This window comes from Ceratotherium simum, chromosome 3 (genome assembly GCF_057802395.1).
Source record: "Ceratotherium simum simum isolate JZ-2026a chromosome 3, ASM5780239v1, whole genome shotgun sequence".
Lineage (NCBI taxonomy): Eukaryota > Metazoa > Chordata > Mammalia > Perissodactyla > Rhinocerotidae > Ceratotherium > Ceratotherium simum.
Window position 1 is genome coordinate 45,220,577 of NC_141902.1, and position 25,377 is coordinate 45,245,953.

Genomic DNA, 25,377 nt, shown 5'->3' on the forward strand with positions numbered 1-25,377 from the left:
GCAATTTTAAGCTGAAATAATGGGTGGAAAGCATAGGGCTACTGCTGATAGGTTTGGAGAAGGTAGGATGGAAGGTGGCTGGAAAGTGGGAGGTGATGAGATTTCCCCATGAAATTGTCTTATAAGTGGTTAGAAATTTGAGCTTGGATTGTATCTCTTGGCTAGGGATATAGCCTTCAGGTGTTTTGAGATAATAGTTGAAACCAAGAGCTAAGTTCAGTTTGCTGAGGGAAAGAATGTGGCCAGAGACGATCAGAAGGACAGGGGTTAAACTTGGGAGATGGATGCAGTTAAATAACGAAAAGAGAAAGTGAGTCATGCATGGAAATGGTGTAAGGACCAGAGAGGTGAGAAAGAAACCAGGCAAATTCAATGCTACAGAAACCAATAAAACAGGGAATTTGAAGAAGGTGGGTATTGAAGAGTGCCAGAAGCCACTGATTCATTAAGGAATAAGAGGACTGAGAAAAATCCAGTGGCTTTGGAAGTTTGGAGATAAGGAAGAACCTTTAGGAGGCCGTATTCAATAGTTAGAGTGGCTACTGAGGGCCTGGACATGGTGACTATGAGCCACTGGTTCTAGCTGTTGGACAGTGAAAGAAAGGAAGATAAAGAGGAATGGCTCTAGGAATAAGGAATTTTAAGACAGGAAACATTTGTCTACATTTGATGGCATAGGAAAAGGTGTCAGGTGGCAGAGAACTAGCAAGAGAGGCAGAGGAATGTGGGGAGGGAAGGAAACTTGACCCTCACAGAGTGCTTCTTCTGGAACAGGCAGGGTGCTAGGTGTTTTTATTATCATCTATTTAATCTTCACAGTAACTTGTGAAGCAGCCATTAAGTGTCCAATTTTCCATACTGAGAATTTCCAGCCAAGGTAGGTTGTGACTTGTTTTAAGTAAGAGCAAGAGTCCAGGTCTGTCTTTGCCCCTGCTCTTTTCCTTGTGCCCTTTAGGAGTTAGGTGTGAATGAGGTCCAGAGCATGATGCTTGGGGTGCCTTAGAAAACAGACAGGCTGTGCTGAGCTGGCAGTGAGGATTGTAGTGGGTCCATTCTGCAGAGTTGTGCAGATGTCATCAGATTTCTTCTGTGGTCTGCAAACTAATATTGAGAACACAGACAATTGGGATGACTAATATTGGGGAAGATCAACCTGGTGAATGTGTTCATGATGGTTATGAGTGGAACAGGGACACGGAAGTCACTGGGGAATAGCTCTATGTAGTTGGAAATGGGTGAGGGAGAGATAAAGCAAAATATATATATATATATATATATCCCCAATAAAAACAGCTAGGTATGATCCCATTTATGTCAAACTATATATGTGTAGGTATGTATAAAGAAATCTATAATAAGATGGTTATCAAAATGGTGGTTGGCAGTTATCTCATTGGGGTGATTACAGATGATTTATTTTACTTTGTATTTATTTTTGTACTTCGAACTGTTATGTGCTTTTTGAAATTTTAAAAATAAGCACGTGTGATTTATATAACCAGCAACAGCAGTAACACAGCTGCTTTTGTTGTATGGAAAACAACTTGTTGAATGAATTGTTTTTAGAGGTGGCTCAGAGAAGGAATTAGAAGTTTTACCCTTTGCTGACCTGGTGAGAAGACTTGGTATTTTTCCCATTGATTTGTTAATACTGCTAAATGCAATGAGAAAGTCAGAGAGAGGCATATTCTGACAGTCGGGCTCCTGAGTTAGGGTCCGTTCTTAGCAGTCTCCTACCATCCCCTCTTACTGGAGGCCCCAGTGACTCTCTGAGACTGAGGGCTTTTTCTAGCTGCAGGAGAGTGCTTAGTTTGCACCTGGGCTAACCTGGAAGTGCTAGGGAGCTAATACCCTTAGAAGCAGCCCTCAACCAATGACAGATGAGAGTTTGTGGGTAAATCTCCCAGCCTTCTTGACCACGGATAGGAGACATCTGGGGTTTATACAGAGGTTCCAGAGGGCCCGCAGGCCCAGCCTCACCTGTCACATCAGTGCACCTTGTACTGGCTTTTCTTCCTGTTTCACTTTCTACTCCTTTACCGGTGCTTCTTGGTATCACCCTCCTCTCCAAATTCTTGTCGCAGGGGCTGCTTCTGAGAGAAACCAAGCTAAGACAGGGTTCTAGCACTGTTTATCTGCCTCTTTCCATGACTGTGGACAAGGCACTTGTTGTCTGCATTCTTGTCCACAGGGCATGGAACAGGCTCAGGAACCTTCCAGAAGTGGTATCTGATATGAACACTTAATGTTTCCATTGGTGAAAAGAAAATGGTGAATGTTAACAAAGAATTGCTTTCTCCTATTTCCCCATCCTGCTGCTGTGTGAGGAACTTGTGATGAAATGACCCATAGCCCTGCCTCATGGCCCTGCTTCACAAATGTGAAGCAGGCCGGTCACCAAGGGCTGCAAGGGGCAAATTCCCTCAGGAAGTTCTGTCTCTGAGCAGCAGCTATCTTACCCACCCACTTCCCTCATCTGCAAGTCATCTTGCTGTTTCCTGAGCCAAATTTCAAACGGCTTAAGTGGCTTTCCTATTTTACTCCCATAATGTAGTGCACTGCTCAGTGGCTCATGGCTGTGTAGCTGTTGCTGAATGCCTGTGGGCGATTTCATCCTTAATTGAATACACACCAAATTGGCTGCATGGACTCTCCAGCTGAGGGCTAAATGGACCCAACAGCAAACTGGGATGTTGCTGGAGTGAATGTGAACTTCTGTGTGTTAGTGCCTCTATCTACGGAAGAAAGGCGCAAAGGGAGGCTGCCTTTGAAAACAACCTTGTAGGCGGCAGACTTGCTCCCAACCAATCCCTGGGCCAATTTCCTGGGATCAAGTGCCTGAGGCAATGTGAGTTGTTGAAGTGAGGCCAGGGATGGGACTTGGAGATTGTTGACTGAAAGGTTCTTAGGAAGAGCCCACTCTCATCAATGGGGGCCATTCTTTGATGTTTTTCCTTTTTCTTCTTTTTTAAGAAGGACCTCATCTATCAAAATGTTTTTAAATAACTGGAATGTTCTCTTCTAACACAAATCTTGGTGCTTAAAAATCCATTTCTAAGACTTGAGTGGTGATTTGAACTAACGTGAGTGGCATGACATAGATATCAGTCATATCTCACTGAATGTGGCCTTGGGGAAGCAGGAAAGAATTATAGAACCTGGGTTCAATTTCCACTTCTGTTTCTTACTAGTTATGTGACTTTGGGCAAGTCACTTGCTCTCATCTCTTAAATAGAGTGATAACACCTATCTCACAGAGTTGTCAAAGATTAAAAGAAATAAAAAGCACATTTTAAATCATGCAGCAATGGGTGTTAATTATTTCTGTTAGCTTCATTGCTTATCTCAGTTGGATTTGGATCCATGTTTCAAGAAAGCATTATTCCAGGAGATCACTGACATCATCTCTTTTTCTGTATAAAATAAATATAGTGTATATTTTCTTTTGCTTTATGTATGTCTTTATAAGTTTTCTCAAATTATTTTTGTAATACATTGGAATATAGACCATGAATGAATGAATTAAATGAATGAATGAATCAGGCAATCTGTGGAGGTATCAATCCAGCACCACTAATAAACACTAACTAAATGTGCTAAGCAAACAAGGTCAAAAGAAAGGTCTTAGCTTGTGTTCTTGCTTTAAAAGTGGCACCATGTTTTGTGAAATAATTGAACAGGAAAATAAAATTCTATTGTCTCTTCTCCCAGTTCTACCTTAAAATCATTAACTCCTTTCAAATGTATGAGCCAGAGTTTTAAAAAGAGGATTAATGAATATAAGAACTCCTGTTATGAACATTCTTCAGAAGTGAGTGGCGCTAACCAAAGTACAATGGTATTTTGGTAAACGCTGCTTCCTGTCAAAAAGAAAGAAAATCAAATCATCAGCTTAATAGAAGAGTAAATCAGATGGACATTTCCTTGAGGACTAATTTCCCCTTTTGCTTGCTTCTTTTTGATATTTGCACCGTCTACACCTGCTGTCCTCACACCCAGGCACTGAATTGTATAGACCTCAGGATGAAAGATATCTTCATCTTATTTTAATTGTCACCTGATCTACAGGGCTCAGTCAGTGGTTTAGGGAGAATGAGGGAAACGTATTCTGGATTGGTGTTCCCATGAGTGGACCTGGTTACGAAGATTTGGTTTATACTTAACCCTCTCCACCAGATTGAGGAGGTGCCTCAGGATACAACTGGAAGCCAAACTCCTTTCTTGAGCGTAGAGAAACCTACAGCTCTCCTACCACCAGCAACCTAATGAAGTGGTTTTTCATAAGGACACCAATGAGGTTTTCATTTAAAATCTGGGACTTTACTCCAAATGCCCAGATATTTAAATTCATTAGCCATTTCAAAGAGGCATGTGGTAAACAGGAAGAACTCTAATGAAATCGGGCATACAGTGTCCACCTCAGGACCCAGGTCACGTGAGATTTGAGTAGTTCTCTGTAGACTTTATAGAGAGTGGTGTATTAGGGACGAACTGAATAGAGATAAAAGAACAAAATTATTCAAAGAAATAGCTCTGAGGGAAAGTGGTTACAGGCAAAATAATCAGTGGGGGATTAATTTTTTAGGAAAGATACTTAACTAGCTTGTGAGTGTCACACAAGCATTTTTAATTCCAAACATCTGAACCCAGTGTGCATTTTCCAGGAATGGTAGAAAATGTGGATAGGTTGAATGGAACAAGAAAAACAGCTTAAAGTTGAATTTGACTAATTAAAATAGTACATATCAATTTCTAAATGAAAACTGATCATTATCTTGGTTTGAATTTGCAGCTCCTGGCTAAGTACAAAAGCTTGCAATGGGATAAAGTCCTGCGGCTGGAGGAGGTGCAGGCCAAACTCGGGGTCAGTCTGGAAGAAATGCTGTTGATCACAGAGGATGCCCTTCACCCTGAACCCTATAGCCCCGAGGAGGTCTGCAAGTGTCTCGGAATTAGCCTGCAGGAACTCCGGACCCAAATCCTGAGTCCAAACACTCAAGATGGTGAGTCTGCTGGAGAAAATAAGGGCTTGGGTTGTTCCCCCACTCACAGATAGGAAGTTTCCAACTTCCCCATCTATCTTACTGATTTTGAAGCATGCTTGAGGAATTTGGAGAATGTGTGTGTTTTGGCAAACAATTATCCAGACTCTTAGCTTCATTAAACTCATTCATTCATTTTTCAACAAACATTTCCTAGTCTCCTATATGCCAGGTATTCTATAGGCAAAGGTGAATAATACATGGTTCCTGACCTCAAAAAGTTCAGAATTCAGGGGCCGGCCCTGTGGCATAGCAGTTAAGTGCGCGCGCTCCGCTGCTGGCGGGCCCGGGTTGGGATCCCAGGCGCGCTCCGACCCACCACCTGTCAGGCCATGCTGTGGCAGTGTCCCACATAAAGTGGAAGAAGATGGGCACGGATGTTAGCTCAGGGCCAGTCTTCCTCAGCAAAAAGAGGAGGATTGGCATGGATGTTAGCTCAGGGCTGATCTTCCTCACAAAAATAAATAAATAAAATAAAAATTAAAAACAAAAAAAGTTCATGATTCAATAAGCTTCTCATTTTTTCTTCTTTTTTTTCCCTTCCCATTTTTCTGACTATTATACTACTTATATAAAAGGTCTAGGTTAGAGCAGTGCCCATAACTACCGTGGAACAACACTCGGGAACACCAGGAAGTTTTCACTGCTTAGGTTGAAACTTGTGGCCCACTGTAGTGTGGAAGCTTTTTCTGATTGCCTGCTGCTTTGAAGTAATTTTGTTTTTATACTGGTAACATAAGATACCTGAGAGGAAGGCCAGGTAAAGGTTGGAGGTACAGGGTGGAGCCTCACAGTGGCTGCTCAGAAGTAAAGGTTGTCTATTTGTGGGAAGTCAGTGCTGGGGGCAGGACATCCAGCTAAGATCCAATAGTCTCTTGAGGTAGAGTTGGGGGTGGGACTTTAGCGCAAACATCAGGCTCAGGGTCCCATTTCCATCCCATTCAGTCCAGTTCTACAACTGGTTATTGAGTGCCTACAGTGGATTTGCCTGCCAAGTAATGTCTTAAAGGCTGCAACTACTTTATGATAAGATAAGGGAATGATTTAAGGGCAGGGAGAAGGTTTTGGTTTCTAACATTGTTAGATCCAATTTAATTTGATGAAGATTTATAGTGTCTCTGGAACTGGAAAGAGCAAACTGGCCTACACACTTAATCAGACTTGCCACCCATTTTTGTAGCATAAACTTTTGCTGGAACATAGCCATATGTTGGCATGGCTGCTTTTGCACTGCAACAGCAGAGTTGAGTAGTTGTGACAGAGACTGAATAGCCCACAAAACCTAAAATGTTTACCATCTGACCCTTTGCAGAAAAAGTTTGCTGACCTCTACTCCAGAAAGGCAGACCAAAGGTTAGCCAGACTGCCTGGATTAGGATCTTGGGCTTCTTCACTTACTAGATTTATGACTAAATTTGTAAATTCTTAACCTTTCTGTTGTCTTAGTTTTAGCATGAAATAGGCATAACAGGAATACCTCCCTTAAAGGAATAATCTATGTAATGTACTAAGAACAATGCTTGGTAGTGGAGGTTCTCATAAATGTCAGCTACTTTTGTTATTTCTCCTTCCCTCTCCTCTCCCCGCTCCTCTAGGCCTTGAGGTTGAGCGTTGGGAACACAGAGATAAACACAACAGGATTGATCCTCAGGGAGTTTACAAAGTAGTGGTGGAAACAGATAAAGAAAAAGTTGATCCAGCATAGAGTAATGAGTGAGGTAATAGAGAAAAGAGGTCAGAGCCAGCTTTACTAAGGAGATAGCAACCAGACAAAAGTTAGAGAATAAATAGGAATTTCCTAGGTAGACAAGCAGTCAGAAAGACTTCCAAGCAGATAAAACTACAGGTACAGAAGGAGAGAGGAGTGAGAGAGGATTATATGTCCAGAGAACTACAGATAGTTGAGTGTTTCTTGAAAATAATGTACACGGTGGTGAGTGATAGATAAGGCTGAGTTTGTAGGTAGGCCAAGATCACCAACAGCCTTGTCAAATACTTTGTGAGTACGTATTTTATCGATAATGGGGGAGTTAATAAAATGTTTATTGAATGAAGAAGTTGGGTAGGGCATTGAATACGGAGAGCTTCCAGAGAAATAGCCTTTATCCTTTGACTTAAGACATGGTCCAATTTTTGAAATTCAACAAGTATATGTATTGACTTCACTGGGCTGGGTATTATGCTGGAGACTGGGATACAAAGATAAGCAGGACATGACCTCTACGTACAGTGACCTAGTGTCTAATGGAGGAGAGTGCCACACCACAGTCCCTGTAAATAATACCTGCTGTAATAAAGGTATTTATCAAGAGTCCCGAGAGTGTGAAGGAGAAAGTAACTAATGCCTGTGACTTGAATTTGAGCTGGATCTTAAAAGAAATTTATGGATTTCCCAGGCTGAGAGAGGTGACAGGCCATTCTAGGCAGAGAGTAGAGCCTGAGAGAAGACATAGAGACATAAGAGTTTGAAAACATGTGCCAAGAGATATTGTGTGCAGTATGAGCAGGACGCCAAAAATACTGGCTAAAAGGATGTCAATTAGGGGACTATTGTTCTACTCTCCATCATGTAAGTGCCTGAAATAGGCGATGGTTGGTGGATATCACAATGGGTAGATTCTCAAGGCCGTAAAGGAGAGATCGGTTGGAATTGATGATTGCCTGTGTCTAGGGAGAGAAGGAGGGAGGAAAAGAAGGGAAGAAGAAAAGAAATAGAAGATAAGGAAGGCAGAGGTATGGATGGGGACAATTAGGTAATTGTAGTATGGGAAATAATTTTGGGGGCAAGATAATAAGTTTATATATATATATGTATATATATAATTTGAGTATTATATACATGTATATATATAAAATTGAGTTTGTCTGGTGATATGGCAAAGCATCTAAGTAAAGCTGTAGAACACATAAAGATCCAAACTATATAATTAGATTTGGGAACTTTTCATGAAGAGGCAAAGAACCCTTAATAGACATTGGGAATATTTACTGTCAAATGATCTTATTAAAGAGGTCTTTTCTTGGTGTCACTTCTTAGTTCAGAAACCTTTAGAGGCTCACCATTACCTCATTGCCTAAACTCCTTAATATGGATGTTAAGTTTCTCCTCAATTTGGCTTTAACTCTGTTCTGTCCTATCTCCCTTTTGAGCCCATACACACCCACGTGGACAGTGTTGTCTCGGCTGAACCATTCCATTTCCCTATCCTCTTTTCTGAAATGCAGTTCCAACCTATCTTAAAAGCTCAATTTAATTCTTCTTTTTAAAAATTATTTTATTGAGGTCATATTGGCTTATAACATTGTGCAAATTTCAGGTGTACATTATTATATTTCAGTTTCTGTATAGATTGCATTGTATTCACCACCAATAGCCTAGTTTTTATCCATCACCATAGATATGTGTCCCTTACCCCTTTCACCCTCCCCCCACCCCCTTCCCCTCTGGTAACCACCAATCTATTCTCCTTATCTATGTGTTTGTTTGTTTATCTTCCAGATATGAGTGAAATCATACAGTATTTGTCTCTGACTTATTTTGCTTAGCATAATTCCCTCAAGGTCCATCCATGTTGTCATAAATAGCACAATTTTGTCTTTTTTATGGCTAATATTCCATTGTATATATATACCACATCATCGTTATCCATTCATCCATTGATGGGCACTTGGGTTGCTTCCACATCTTGGCTATTGTGACTAATGCGCCAATAAACATAGGAGTACATATATCTTTTTGAATTATTGATTTCATGTTCTTTGAATAAAGACCCAGCAGTGCAATAGATAAAAGCTCAATATAATTCTTATCTTTTCTTACCCTTCTTAATCAACAGCTTGTTCACTTTCTCTGTATCTGTGTTTCTTTTTCTCTGCATCTGCCTCTTTCCTTCTCCTCTTTTTTTAGCATTTTTTTGAATAAGTTAATTTCTCAGAAAAACTTGGAAAACGCAAAGGATAATTTGCTAATCACAGTACATGCATTGCTATTTGTGTATATATTTAAGTTTTTTCTCCCTGAAGAATAATGATTTCATTGTTTTTGTAAAAATGATGCCTGCTAATCTAACATTTTTATCTAAAATAACATCCCTACTGGCCCACTTGCATCACTTTCTACAATTTACTTATGTTTTGTTTGCACTCAATAAATCTATGTTGAATAAATGAATCCATTTTGTAATTCTATTGTCTTCAGGGGTTCCCCCTTTTGCTTTTAGAATACAGTAAATAAGTTTTAAAAAACTATGACTATAAATCAGTCTGTAGGATTCTAGAGTCTCCTGGGTTAATATCATTTCACTTACTCTCTGAATCCAGCCATCTAGCCTCAGCCAAATTTCCAGCTGAATTCTCTTGGCACTCAGCTTTAACTTTAGGGATCAAAATCCTTTTATTTCTTTGCCTTGTTCCTTCTGAGTTTATGCTTTGGTTGGTCTAAAACCTTAAGCAAATGTTTCTCTTAACCCTTTAGAAGATGTGATTTTTATTGAAAGTGGTGCTGTATTAGATTGTGTGAATGGAGGCAAAGATGACACATGCTCCCAGCAGAGGACTCTGGAGGGTGCCACTACCTCTTTATTCCAGGTGCTTATACTTTAACATGCTTAGTTTTGGCTTGAACTAATTTTCCCATCATGGAAATCTATGCCTTTCTCAAAGGGATGTGGAATCCAGTGTTCTCTTTATGCCAAAATTGCTTTCTTTCCTTACGTGGCTATGAGTGTGAGTTGGGAGTTGTTGATCTTGAGGTGACAGTGTGGGCGAAAGATGTTTACAATCAAACTATGGCTTACAGCCTCTGCTAAACCAGCCAGACTTCCAAAGGCCCCTGTACCATTGTTATTTTCTCTTTCCAAATTTCTAATAATTAGATTTAGAGATGCTCAGAGGCCATTAAAATTAAACACACAAAGCAAAATCCTCAAATCCTTTAGATGTTGTTTAGAATGGCTACAATCCATTACTAGGAACTGGCTAGGAATAATTTAAGGATTGTTAGGCCTTTCCCACAGGTAGGCATTATCTAAGGATGTGGCATAATGTCTGGGTTTCCACAGGCTCACAGGCCAGGCTGATTTGGGAGGGGTGTTTCCTAAGGTTTGACCCAAGAGGAAAAGGGGAAGCTGTGGTCAGAGCCAGGAGAGATGGGTACATGTATCTAGCACAGGAGATAAATGAAGGACACACACTGGAGGATAAACAGAGGAGTCCATCAGGAACCAAATGGAAACCGAGGCAGAGAATGTGTCAAGTGGTTTGGGCACTAGTTTGAGAGAGGGGGGATTTATTGGGAGCATTCCTTTTGGGAGTGCCCAGCCTGTCCTCTGACTTGGGGTGGCCCTGCTTCGTAGATGCACTGTGCTGGGCTGAACATGAATCTCTCGCTTGGATTACCAACTTTGCCTGTGATCATATGCTGACAAAGTGCTGGCCAGTTGCTGACTAATTTGTTTGGATCCTGTGATCTCCAAAGTCACGAGTGACAATCATGGTTTTTGAGCAAGCACAGGGCACTGGCATGGACTGCTCTTTAGGAAGACATCTAGAGTAAAAAAACCAAAAAAACTTGTAATTTACTTTATGGTTTACACATTACTCTTCACTCACATCATCTGATTTGACTCTCACGACAACCCTGGGGCACATGGTTATCCTCATTTCACAGATGAGGAAACTGAGGTCAGAGAGTTACATGTAGTTATGAGACTACAGAGGTAATAAGTGCTAGAGCCAGATCCCCAATTTTTGTCTTCTGATTTAATCCAATACTCTTTCTGCCATTACTTATTATCTCAGCTTCTTAATAAGCTGGCCTTAGCAATCCTGCATCAAGTAAGGGAAATAATTTCGAATTTTGGCTTTGCTTTGGTCTGATTTTTTCTTGAAACGAAAGAAAGGTGATGAAAAGAGGTTACTTTGTGGTTAAAGAGTTTCCTTTTGGCTATTTCCCATTCTGGTGCTTTGGCCTTAGAAGATGTAAAACCATGTGGCACCCAGTAGCTTGCTTAATTTGAGGAGCAAACTCAACTTGGCTAGAATGTGCATGAGCTGTGCTATAGAAGAACTGTGAGAAGTGCTACAGAATTTTCTCGTTTGATAAACATGTGGTCCTCATAGATTATCTCAGTTAAGTATACGAAGAGTAGTTTTTTTTATTATCTAATGGAGAAGTAAAAAGATACTTTACAATATAAAACGAGTCAGTCTGTCAGTAATTTCAATTTCCAATTAAGTGTTCTCAGATATCAAGGAAATTGATTCAAAAATAGCTTGTAAGATATCAAGCACTAAATTCTGCAATCTCAACACATTCAATTGTTGTTCTTATAAGAATTCTGGGAGAAAACTTTTCCATAAAGAGCCTAGAAAAAACCCCAAAGGAAATTATAGACCTTTTTAGAGTTTACAGATGTTGGTTGAGCAGAAATTTTTAAAATCTGTGCGATGGAGTTCTAATTAGGCCAAATAAAAATGAGTCCTTTGGTTTTGTCCATTGTTTTCATTTTTACAAGATAATAGATTCTTATGAAACAAAGTATAAAAGAATAAATCAAATAACTATTTTTGTTATGCACAAAAGATATGCTTTAAGTTGTTTTGGAAGTCAAGTGTGGGGAAAATTTGCTTTCACTTAGTTCTTTTTCCTTTCCCTCTCTGCCTGGTCTCTCTTTTTTGCTCCTCAGCTCCTGTTGACCCTTCAGCAGCCTGGCCACAGAGGGCAGGATCATGCCAGGAGTAAACGTTCTTTATTTTCTAGGAAAAACTGGGCTGAACTGTTATCCCAGATCACTTGGGGATGATGCTTCCTTCCTGGGTTTTCTTCTTCCTCTTTCAGATGTGTGCATTATATATCCCTATTCATTGGTTCACCTTTCCTCTTCAAATATTTAAGGAACTAAAAATGAATGTGAACATACCTTATTAAGTATGATTTTACATGACATCTTCAAACTCTCAACTTCTGTAGGAACAGCCCAGCACCAGTGTGTTGGAATTACAACAGTGCTGTGTGCTGTGTACCGACCGGTTGGTACCTGAGCCACTGATGGGTAGGCTGGAGCTCAGAATCCCTCTCTTATCCCATACAGCTAATAACGGAAAACTTCTTTCTGGCTCCTGAGGCCATTCTGGAGCCACAAAAGCAGGAGAATTCTGGAATTTTCATCCACTTGTGTGAGAGTTTTAAATGAGCTAGAATGAAACAAATTCTGAAGGTACATTTGGAGGAGGAGTTGACCCCTGTAGTAGTCTTAAATACATTGGCCATCTTGGACTGAGGCAGGCCCAGAATGAACCTATGAGCTTAACCACCTCTTCATACTTCGTACCTCAAACCCTTGAGTTCCCCAAGTTTCTTGAGTTAATGTGATTTGGGCAGGGCTGGCAGTAGAGGATGTGGTCGAGTTAGACCAATGAGATTAAACATTTACCTCTGTCAGACACTCTGATCCTCTTTCTCAAAGAAGAGTTTTCTTCTCTCTAGGAAGGTCATCCTTGTGTTTTGAGCCTTCAGCTTCAGGGAGACCGTACATACTGCAGGCAAGGAGGAAGGGGACATCTACCTTCCTGACAACAGCAGCCCCATAGACTGTGGTGACCTACAGCTATGAAAGTAAGCTGGAAACAACTTTTCCAGCCTCACATGAAATTCCCATACAATAGTTACTACAATGATATTTCCCAGAGATAAACCCTGAAAGAGTGGTAGCAGCTAAATGTGAGCCATGAGGCACCATCTTCCCACAACATTTGTATCCTTGAAAAAGGGTCCTTGTTTTATGCATCTCTGTGTTCCTGGCAAATGTTTGCTATATGAATAAATGAATTAAATTAATTTTCTTCTATTCATATGGAGAAGTAATGGGTAGGAGGCCAATTCAAGAATGCACTCAAAGTCTAGCTAAAGAGTGGTTATATCTAGCCCTTAAAAAAATTTGCTCATGTACATTAATAATAATAATATTAACAACAACCACATTGAGCACATACTATGGGCCAAGCACTGTTCTAAGTATTTTTAAAACATTTGCTATCCTTGTTTATTAATATGGCCCTCCCATTTAGAGTACCTGCATGAAATAGTCTTTCAAGGCTGTAAACTGTATCATAAACGCATTCAGACGGACACATTCAAATATTGATGCATTCACCGCTCCTTCTCCCCACCCTCCCCCACTCTCCTAATCTATTCACACTATTGAGATATGACAGTCAAACCCCCAGAGTTAGGCAGCTCCTAGGAAATAAAGAATTTTTTGGTAGGTGTTGCTTTTGTTTGTTTGAAATACTGTTTAAAAGAGAAAGGCAAATGCATTTGGCCATTACAGCACTAATTAGGTTTGTGTTGGTTGACATAATGATACCAAAGTTTTCCAGCTAACAGAACAGTCTATCTTGCATCTCAATATTTTTGACAGTTGTCTTTGAAGTCACATATGGATTTTTTCTTAAAACATTTCAAATCTATGAAAGTGAAAATATAGCACAAGTTATATAGATTTAATTTAGAGGAACATAAAGGGTAAAGACTGGCTTTAAGATGGTCTTGCTGCTAGGAACATCCCATAAGTAGGTTGCAATATTTTGCTATTTTGCAGATGAGGAAACTGAGGCACAGAATGCTTAGGCAACTTGCCCAAGGTCACACAGCTAAAAGCAGCAGAGTTGGGATTCAAACCCATGCAGTCTGACTCTAGAGCCCTTCCTCTACAGTCTTAATCACTATGTGATATGGGGCTGTAACAGTCAGAATTCTATCAGAGAAAGGGATTTATTATGTAGATTTGACCATATGCAGTTGTATACACTGTTTAAATAGTCTGCATAAGGCTATGTCTTTGTATCTGGTGCTGGAGCCTGAAGTCAACAGGAAACCAAGTCAGGAAGTGAGGACAGATGTGAAGTGGGGGAGAACAAGGACAAGCTGGAGCCCATGAGGACGCACTGGAGCCAGTGTCGGACTCTCACCACCCCCAGGCCTCCAACTTTGATGATAGTGGTGTCCTGCAGGTGAAGCTACACGTGTACCGGGCCTAAGAGTCAGAGAAGCTGAAGGAGGGGCCAGTGGGACCCGGGGGCACTGTGCCCTTGGCTGCTGCTCCATGCCAACGAAGTGAGCTAGCACATAAGTCACAATGTACATGAGCCTCAATGGCACCTGATGCCCCTACATAGACCTTTAAAGGGTACAAAATATATGCCTCCTATCATTCCTAATATATATTTTTTAAGTTGCTTGTTCTCCCTGTCTGTACCTGGTATCCTGACCCTCCCAGCTACCTTCTTCACATCAGCTGCCTTGTTGGCCTTGGTATTGCTGGTCCCCCTGGGCTGCTGAGCCCTGATCACCACCTTGGTTCCAGCCCTGCCAGCCTCCTTGGCCCTGACCCTGTAATTCCCGGCCACCCTCTTAGCCCCAACTGCCTCTTTGTCTCTGGCTTTGCTGGCCCTACCATTCATGGCTGCCTCAAGGGAAGGGAAGAAAAGGAAAGGAAAAGGACAATTTCTAAACTTTTAAGTTTATATTTCTCTTAAGTCCAAGATACATAACTTGACATTGCTCAGTATTCCCTTTGCTTGAATTTATCATGGATATATGTCTGCCTTCTGAGAGATGAAATTGTCAAAGGGTCAGCTGTGAATTTATTAGCCACTCTGCTTTGAGTAGAATGAGGCTTCTGCAGATGTGAGGACAGCTCACCTCTCATTGTGTACCCTGTTGCCCCACTGCTGGTTTGGGTTAGGAAAACACCTGCTATAGTCTTCATCTACCTAAGAGGCATGATCTTGCACTCCTATTTTCCTTTTTTGCTGTTTTTGCTTTCATTTTTACTTTTTTAGGTTTCCATATGAGTAAATATTTTCTTTGTATACAAAGCTGCTTTTCTCATGGTTAAATGGGTTTATTTTGGTCAAAGTGATTATCTCCTATATTGGTGTGTTCATGTTGATTGTGCTTCAGTAACAAACAATTCCAAAGTCTCAGTGGCTCGACCCAACAAAAGTTTATTTCTTGCCCACTCTGCATATCCAACACGAGTTAACAAATGGATCTGTTCCTCCAAGACACTCAGGGACCGAGGCTCAGGGGGGCTCCATCTCAATATGTTTGTCCATAATCACTGTGACCAGAGGAAGGAAATGTTGCTAATCGTTCACTGGCACTTAACATCAGCCAGAGAGTGACACAGTCACTTCTAGTCTCATTTCATTGGCTCAAGCAAGTCATGTGGATGTGATGAACTTCAGAGGGTGTGGGGAAGTGCAGTCTGTCTTAACCTGTGTAAGGAGAACTGGAACATTTGGAAACAGCCCTAATGACAACCACACTTCCCTGTGCTGTGTAGCTGTGAGTCTCATCCCATCAAATCTTGGTGATATCAGGGAGAACCAGTTTACTTTCTTATGTTAAAATACAAAGTTGACATTTCTTTCCAGACATCTGGGACGAGTATTGTTCTTGATCAAATTCCAAGTTATTTTCACTTAAGAATTAGACATACTGTGATCTCTTTTTATGACATTTCTCTCATACTGGCATTTTTTCTGCACTTTGGTGAGAGCCTTCTTAGTCCTGGTGGCTTGTCACTTTCTTTCTTGTCTTGTAGAGTTCACACAGCCTCTTCTCAGGAGACTGTCATTCTAGAATCTTAGGGCATGGTCCAGGAAAACATCTCCTTCTGTTTGATCTTAGTTGTTCACTTCCTATGCCTTTGTTCTTTTTTGAAGTACCTAGCTTCAGGTGGAAGAAATTTTCCTGATAAGAATTTCTAAGTGGGAAATTCTGTACTGTGTGCGTTTGTTTCCATGTGAGTCAGCAGAAATAAGTAACTATACATGGATCTAGTGACTTTTACCAGGTTATTACCAAATGTCAACAATGACAACAAAAATAATGATCCATTGTATCTGTGTAGACATTCACAGTTTTAACCACATGAGATCTCAATTACTGTCATTCGTGCTGCAGGTTTCCAGACGAAAACATGACAGGATACCCGTCTCTACATTCAGGGCAGAGGCATTGCATAGTTTTTTTGAAAAAAGTTTGGGAAAGATGGTTCCTCGTATTGTCTTTAGGAGGGAATAGGGTGGAAGAGACTGCAAAATGAACACCCTCAGTCCATTAGGACCTCTATAATGTTAGGAAGCCTTTATTCTGGCAAAGGCCGTCGATGCAACAGCCGAAAAGACCAGAGACCACCTACATAGGAAAGCAATAGAATTTAGTCTTTTAATGAGAAACTATGAGTAGAAGGGAACACAGAAATTAGCAACTGGAATGTTCTTGGAGAGCTTCATGGAAGAGGTGGCATCTGGGCTGACATTGAAAGAGATTCAGGGATTTCAGAACCAGTCTGGGTAGAATACCGATGCTGGGCCTCCACTCTTGGACAAGCAGTGGTGGGGCAGGGTATCTCAAGCAGGGGGTGGCACAAGCACACTATAAGAGGTAGGAAAGGATCAAGCACATTCAGAGGACTCAGTGCGTCTTGATGGATTGGAATGTGTGGTCCTTCATTTACGGGACAATGGAAAAATATGCCCATGTTTGATGTAATGAAACGTTTAGGAACGCCACAATCAAGATGGTGTTTGTGAAGTTTACTATGGCAGCTGTATAAAGGTTGATTAGAGGTGAGAGGGAGACCAGTTAGAAGGTAGAACAATTGTTCAGACATAGGATGAAAAGAATCCAAACTAGGAAGTTATAGCATGAAAAGGAAGGGAGCAATGGGCTCTGTCTTGTCATTTGAATGGCCCTGGAGTTAACAGGAGCTTAGTATATTGCCAGAGTGTAAAATGCAGGTGTGGGTGACTACAGCAGAGTGAGGCAAATGTTTAAAGATCAGAGGGTAGAATTTATTATGACATAGACAGTGCCGGCTCTTGCTGCTCTTGGAAATCTTAGAAAGGGAAGTTGTAAACGTGTGGGGAGCTGTTACTCTCCACGGAGAAAATGGCATTATGCTGTGGACTTGAAAATATTCACAAATGCCTTTTGGAATGTAGTTTTCCATGGATTAATGTGGTTTATGTTGAAAGTGCATATATATATATTTTTCCTCAGTGGTTTTGCTTTTAAAAGCCAGGTAGTTAAAGATTTTTTTCCTCTTAAATGTAAAATGCTAATTTAATTTAATCTTTGCAGCATGGGAATGGGATACTAATGTGGCTGAAAACAGCACTTTATTTTTTGTGGGCTTTACTATTTCAGAAACTTCACATTTATGAAAAATATTATTACTAGGAAAAGAAATTTGAAACCACAGTCCAACTTCAATGAGGATTGTATAGTGTTTTTCCATTCTACTGCTTAAATACTCCTAAGATTCTATGCCTCAGAGCAGGGACTTATTATAACTTTGCTGCATAGGAAAACAGAGGACTCCAGAGTGGATTCTGAAGTGGTTTCCCCCATCCACCTCTGGATTGCTGTTCTTGGAAACCAACTTTGTGTTTAGCCCAGTAGAGCTTTCTGTTTTGCAGAGAAACTGGCTAGTAGCGTGCAGCTACATGATTGTGCAAAGACAGTTAAAGCCACAACTGCTTTTAGCCCCTTACCCAAACAGTGGGAAAGTATTTTGGGGTATGAGAGTCTCAGAAAGATTAATTATACACTTATGTGATCAAGATTTCAAATTCTCTCAGACCAGCATATTTATTTCTTTTGTTTTGATTAATTATCCTGAGATGAAGTCTTTATCCAAGTTAAGTCTGATTCCCAAAATGTTTATCACTTTTTAGCTTGTTAGCTGAAAACCAATGCTCTGCCTTCTTCCATCTCCACACAACTTATATGCAGTTTGGTGATAGGAGGCCACTGGAAGAAATTCACTATATTGAGAGCGAGGGAGATGATGGTCCAGTTCTACTTTGAACTCCTCGGACCGACTCCAAGGACAGATGGGGGGAACCACCCTTTAAGAAGGGCATACATAGGAGCCGGCCCTGTGGCACGGTGGTTAAGTTCACGCACTCCGCTTTGGTGGCTTGGGGTTCGCAGGTTCGGATCCTGGGCACAGACCTGTGCACTGCTCATCAAGCCATGCTGTGGTGGTGTCCCATATACAAATAATGGAGGAAGATGGGCACAGATGTTAGTTCAGGGCTAATCTTCCTCAGCGAAAGGAGGAAGATTGGCAATGGATGTTAGCTCAGGGCCCGTCTTCCTCACCAAAAAAAAGAAGACCATACACAGACTAATGTGTGTTCAGAGGAATCATCAGTGAAGAAGACTTGATATCCAGTCACCTGAGGGAAGCTGGTGATTGGTCTGGAGAGGAGAAGACTTAAATACTAATAGAGTTGTGGTATTTCACTGCTGCTGGGGGCCAGTGCCATAGTTTTGGCTACCTAGTATCCAGGCCCCTTTCCTAGGGAAATCTCCTGCTGTGTGTATGTTGGTGAGAGGGAGGGTCTTGCCTCCTATGGTGGAAGCGGAGGGGTCAGATTTGCCTCTCATGGGTCACTTGTCCTCTGAGTGTGAACAATGGTTCGAGGTTCATCCTGGTGTCCTGGCATGTGCTTATGTCTGGGGCTTTGAGTCTAATAGGCACAGGGTCCATTGATAAAGTATCTAGTGTCTAGTGTCATCTAGCCTTGTGGAGTGACTTTCGCAGCGTTCCTCATTGCCTGCTTCCCTTGGCTTCTGACCCATTTCCACCTGGTTTTCTCACAGTCTAATAAAGAATAGGAATATGTAATTCTAATAGATTGTGTGAGCTCCCTAATATCTTTAAAGTAAATTTATTTTTTATTGTTAGTCCGTGTAAGGTTTCAGTTTTTTACAAACAAGAATCCTGACTGATGTAACTACTAAAAACCTGTAATGCTTTCTTATTTCTAGCTGGAATTTTTTTTTTTTTTTTTTTTAAAGATTTTATTTATTTTATTTTCCCCCCAAAGCCCCAGTGGATAGTTGTATGTCGTAGCTGCACATCCCTCTAGTTGCTGTATGTGGGACTCGGCCTCAGGATGAACGGAGAAGCGGTGCCTCGATGCGCACCCGGGATCCGAACCCGGGCCACCAGCATCGCAGTGCGCGCACTTAACCACCAAGCCACAGGGCCGGCCCTCTAGCTGGAATTCTTACCTGGATCCAAGGACAGCTTTATGAAATATGTGTGTATATTGCACTATATGTAGAATTTTGGATATTTGTGCATTCAGATGGGGGAGAGAGTGCACAGCTTTTATTCCATTATGAAAAGGTTCTATAACCCTAAAAAGGCCGAGAACCACTTATTGATAGGATACACCTTACTTAGCGTAACACACGAAGCTGTTTTGATCTGGCCTCTGCCTATTGTTTCCATTTTCTCTTTCACCATGTTTCTTGTTGCTTGTGTTCTTCATCCTCATTTTATGCTCCAGTCACATCAAAGTTCTTTTGTTTTGCATCAAAGTTCTATGGATCCTCTAAAAGCACCTCGTGGTTTTTAATCTCCATGTCTTTGCTCATGATGTTCTGTCTGCCTTAAGTTCCCAATCCTTTTCTTTCCTCCTTACCCCACCTTTTAATTGGTTTGCTGGACACTACTCATCTTTTAAACTCAGCTGGTTTCACCTCCTCCATGAAGGTCATGATCACTGTGCCCCACCCCCTTGGCCCACCTGATTTCAGCATGGCCAGCAGTCCATGTCCAGCTAGCAGCAGTGTGCATCTCTTCTTGTTGTCTTGGGGCATTCTCCAAAGTCACAGAAGGTAGCTGTGCTGCCCAGACCCATCTTTGTGGAGAAGTTAACCCCTCTGGGGGCAACAATGGGAGTGTCCATGGGTAAATGCCCTAGCCTTCCCATCCTCTGGTGGGCCAATTCTGAGGCACGTTCTATATGGTTCTTCAGAAAGACTCCTGAGCAATTGGGCCCTGGCTGTCCACAGTGGTGACCTGCTCACCAAGCACCCTTTATTGGCTTCTCTCCTTTCCCATCTCACTTTCCTTACTCCTTTGCCCCTGCTTCCTAGATTTCTGCTAACAGCATCCAAGTCTTTGTCTGAGGTTCTGTTTTCAGGTTAACCCAGATCAGGGAATCCTCTTGAATTTGTGCCTCCACTTCAGCTGTGAGGAGCTGCCTTAGCATCTGTTGTTCTTTATCGTTCTTGTTTAACAAATTCTCTTTAGGAGACTATTACTTTTTTTATTTAAAAATTTTTTTTAATTTATTTTATTTTTTATTGTGGTGAGAACACTTAACATGAGATCTATCCTCTTAACAAATTTTAAGTGTACAATACATTATTGTTGACTGTAGGTACAATGTTGTCCAGCAGATCTCTAGAGCGTATTCATCTTACTTAACTGAAACTTCATGTCTGTTGATTAATAACTCTCCATTTTCCCCACCTCTAGCCCCTGGTAACTACCATTCCAGCCTTTGATTTTTATGAATTTGACAATTTTAGCTACCTCATATAAGTGGAATCATGTTGTACTTGCCTTTCTGTGTCTGGCTTATTTTACTTAGCATGATGTCCTCAAGGTCCATCCATGGTGTTGCATACTGCAGAATTTCCTTCATTTTTAATGCTGAATATTATTCTATTATAGGTATATACTACATTTTTTAATCCATTCATCCATCGATGGTCATTTTTTGCTTCCACATCTTAGCTATTGTGAATAGTGCTGCAATGAACATAAGAGTGCTAATATCTCTTTGAGATCCTCATTTCAATTGTTTTGGCTATATACCCAGAAATGAGATTGCTGGATCGTATGGTATTTCTAGTTTTAATTTTTAGAGGAACCTCTGTACTGTTTTCCATAGCGGCTGCATCATTTTGCATTCCCACTAACAGTGTGTAAGGGTTCCAGTTTCTCCATATCCTTGCCAACAACACTTGTGGTCTTTTGTTAGACTATTACTTCTTGAGAGTAAAGAGCTTATCATATTCATTGTTGTTCCCTCAGTATTAAAACTGGCACTTAGTGGATTCTCATCCATGTGTAAAAAACAAGACATGAGAGCTTTCTTCAGATCTTTCAAGGGCTATCTTGTGTTTACATATGTCTGGGGAGCAGAAGTTACAAGAGTAGAAGTTACAAGAAGACAGACTTTAGTTCAATACAAAGCTATCAGTGCACCCAAGGGAGGTGACATTTGTTCATAGCAGTAACCGTGACTCATTATGGCATGATGACCCACTTGGTTTGTCCACTCTTCCCTTTCTAGCCAAGAATTCCTGTAATAGAGAGTTTTACTGAACACGAGTCCCACACACAGATGCCTACAAGGACCAGGCAGGCATATAAACTAGTGAGGCAGGCTGAGCATCAGATAATTGGGAATGTTGGGAACTGTGTGGAAATAAAGTATGCATGCCCTGTCTAAAAGGGGTAGCTCCTCCTTGGCTCCAGCCAGCAGCTGCTGTGCAAGAATGTAGGTTTAGCACTGCCAGACTTTTCAGTTTTTCAAGGGAAAGCAGAAATCCAGATTCTTATGTAAAATTTTCCCATTTAAAAAACAATATGTGGGTCAAGAAAGCATCACTGTGGCTGGATATAGACCATGGGTTGTTAGTTTGCAACCTTTGTGTAGCACGTGTAGCAGAGGATGTTAAAGCCTCAGATGTGAGGACAGCCTCATGGACAGGCTGCCCCAGGTTCTGGTCAGATTGCTCTCTTCAGGCCCGCAAACACACTTTGCCTGTTCCCAGCTCAGGCCTTTGGCCATCCTGTCTTTGCAGCAAGGAAGCTCTGTGGCTCAGGCCCTTCTCCTGGGATACTTCCTACTACTGTTCTTCCCCCGCCAAACCCTGTCTTCTTAGTTCACCTTCAGCGCTGCCAGCACTTGGATATCCACTGCAGTTGGTCACTGTCCAGTGGTCTCATAGTTTGTCTTATCTGTTTAACTGAGTTGTAAGTTCCTCAAAGCAGGGGCTTGTATTTCACAGGTCTTCCCTGTCATTCGGAGCATAGTAAGGGGCACATAGCAGGTGCTCCATAAGAACTCCTGGTTGACTGGTGCTAGATGGCCATCTTACTCAGTGCTTTTGGCATCACTGTTAGTAGAAGATGACTAAAGAGGAGGCAACCAGCCCTTGAGTACAGAATTTAAAATCAAATCAGTAAGGCTCTTTCAGAGATTAAATAGGCATGTCCTCCATCTACTGTTGACTTGCTGCTCTCAGAACTTTTATGAGGAAAATGGGGCCCAGTGTGTTTCTTCTGTCACAGGCTTTGTCTCATCTTTTCCCACCAAAGATACAGCAAAATAACCCGTTAGTTGTGCCCTGGTTTGGATTCCTTCATTAGAGACAGGTTTTGATCATAAGCTATGTGTACCATCTTTTTAAGGTAGAAGCGAGTAGACCCCTTTTTTTTTTGAGGAAGATTGGCCCTGAGCTAACATCTGTTACCAATCTTCCTCTTTTTCTTTTTTTCTCCCCAAAGCCCCAGTACATAGTTGTATATCCTACTTGTAGGTCCTTCTAGTTCTTCTATGTGGGACACCACCTCAGCATGGCTTGATGAGCAGTGAGTACATCCGCGCCCAGAATCTGAACCAATGAACCCAGGGCCGCCAAAGCGGAATGCTTGAACTTAACCACTACACCACTGGGCTGGTCTGAGTAGACACCTTTTTGCTACAAAGATTGTCTAAAAGAAAAAAAAAAAAACATTTTATTTTAACTGATTATGATTATTCCTTCCCTTTTATTTGAAACACATTTTGTTTGTTTTAGAAATCTCTTTTCTCCCACATCTGTGAAGCAAATTGCAATATAAATAATTCCCAGTCATCTGTGACAATGGGTATTAGGTGTACTTTGGACACTGGAGTTTGCTAATTGTCTCCAAACTTTCTTTTAGTAAACTTTTCCCACTTTTTGGTGGAGGTTCTAGTAAGAATAAATTGCCAAAATAGTAGGTCTTCTCCATATTCCCTATGGCATTTGTCTGACAACTATTTATTTAGCGAAGTTTCAGTGTGGTTTTGTTACAAAGACAAGAAACTGAACTATTTTTTCAATAAACATTAAATGAGCCCCCACTGTGTGCCAGACCCTGCTTTAGCTGCTGAATGTACAATAGTGAAGAAATTAGACAAGACCCTTGCTCTCTGAAGCTGACCTTCTATTGGTGAGAGAACCACAAACCAATGAACAAATGAACACAGAAGAAAATGGGACGGTGATAAGTGTTGGGAGAATAAAATAGGATGGAGAGAATGAGTATGTGAGGGAATTACTCTAGACTGGAGTTGAGGGAAGGTCTCCTTGAAGCTGTGACGTCTGAGACTGGAATGACAAGGAGGGGCCAGCCATGTCAAGATCAGGGGAAGAGCATTCCAGGCCAACAAAACAGCTACTGCAATGGGCTTAAGGCAGGAGCTCGTGTGGTGTACTGGAGGCACAGCAAAGAAGTCAGAGGGAAAGGAAAGTTAGAGCTATTATACAAGTGAATTTATTGGACAACGATTGCAGTTTAAATGTATATGGCCAGGATCATTTAGATCTCAGAATCTGTGTCATGATTTCAGGATTAGATTCAGTAATTATCTAAGATTCAGGTTGGAGTAAGTCAATGTTCCAAAACCTATGTGACATTTCCTGCTTGGAAGCTCAGATTTCCCATGGATATGATGGGACACTAGTAGTATTTTAGGAAAATGGCATCTGGTGTTATATTCTTAAATTGGATTTGCTTTGGAAGTAATTACACATGCATTGAACATAGTGAGAAACAACTTCCTTCATCCTTTAATATAATAATTGCTCTCAAGGATTATAAGAGCTTAGAGACAGATGGAGCATCCAGTTTTAAAGTTAACTAGACAGGGAAGGAAGCTGTTATGGACAAAGTTTCAGATTTTCTTGGATTTTTTGGTATCTGCAAAACAGAGACCTGATGAATTGCCAGCATATAACAAGCCAGAACCGTGGATCCAGAGAGCATTTGTGATGTCCAGCCAACACAGAATTACTTTCCCTCCCAAAGGTGGTCTCCAAATCTGCTGTAGCCTTTGGCAAGATTTTTATATCACAATTGAAAACAGATGCCCTTTCTGCCCTTTCCCTTGTTGTCTGAGTTACTACTGTTCAGGGGGTGTGAGCCATGGCAATCTCTCATGCACCTTCAGAATGCCCAGCAAGAGTCCTCATTAGACATTCCTATTCAGAAGTCTTGCTGTGAAACACTCTGCAATAGAGAACAGACGTGAGAAGGTGCCAGGCTTGTGAGGTTCTGGTAATCTGCTCGGTGTGTTCTAAAGGTTTCCTGTTACAAATGAAAACACCAGTCCTAAGATTTAATATAAAACACATCTCTCTGGACAGTTTCTACTTTAGAATATTTAATCCTGAAGGAAATTATTTAATCCTAAGGGACTGAGTAATTCTAAAGAAAAACTAAAGCATGTGCTCCCTAATGGACTATGTTGAGTTTTATTACAGGATATGGCCCTAAAATTTGCTTATATTTTATATATATGACATTGAGAATCCAGAGAATAAAAAATCACTGCAAATTCTTGATTAAAAGAGACTTATTACACATAACAACTGAATATAAGGTGTAGACTTTCTTTGGATCCTGGTGTAAATCAAGTGAAATTTAAACAACTGAGAAAATTTAAATATGGACTGAATATGAGGCAATATTAAGGAATCATTGGTAATTTTGCTAGATATGATAATGATATGGAGGTTATGTAAGAAAATATCCTTATTTTATAGAGATGCACACTGAAATATGTAGGGAGAAAATGTCACATCTATAATTTTAAAACTTCAGCAAGATATCAATTGAAGCAAATGTGGCAAAATGTTAATAATTGTTCAATCTAGGTGATGGGTGTATGGAGTTTACTATAGCATTTTCTCCACTGTCCTGTATATTTGAAAATTTTTTAAATTCCAAGTTAAAAAAAAATCTTTAAAATCAAAGCATAGTACAGTGATTTGTCAGCTAAATAGCACTATTTTATGATCATAGTGGGTGTTGCTTTCTTTATGTGCCTTTTGTGCTGCAGCCGTAAATAGCAGTGGACCTGGAAACTGGATGCTTTCTTCACAAATGGGACATTACGATAAAAATCAACCAATATTCTCCATCCTCGCTCTGATTTTGTAACTTGGCCTATGATTATGGGAGGTGAAGTAGTTCAAAAATAACACTGATGGAATCCTAAAGCTAGTATTTTTTTTTCTTTCTTTCTTTTTTATCGTGTTAACATTGGTTTATAACATTATATAAATTTTGGGTGTACATGATTATGTTTCGATTTCTGTGTAGATTACATCATGTTCACCATCCAAAGACTAATTACAATCCATCACCATACACATGTGCCTAATCATGTCTTTTGTCCTCCTCCCTCCCCCCTT

General features: G+C 40.8%; 1 protein-coding gene across 4 annotated transcripts in view; it reads left to right on the forward strand.

Annotated features, from left to right (window-relative positions):
- GALK2 (galactokinase 2) overlaps nt 1–25,377 on the forward strand; it is a 134,787-nt gene that overhangs the window by 94,230 nt on the left and 15,180 nt on the right. For all 4 annotated transcript variants that reach the window (XM_087427015.1, XM_004421559.3, XM_087427021.1 and 1 more), the window contains one exon: nt 4,793–5,003. In XM_087427015.1, coding sequence (XP_087283141.1) covers nt 4,793–5,003 — 211 coding nt within the window. The remainder of the gene's footprint in view (nt 1–4,792; nt 5,004–25,377) is intronic.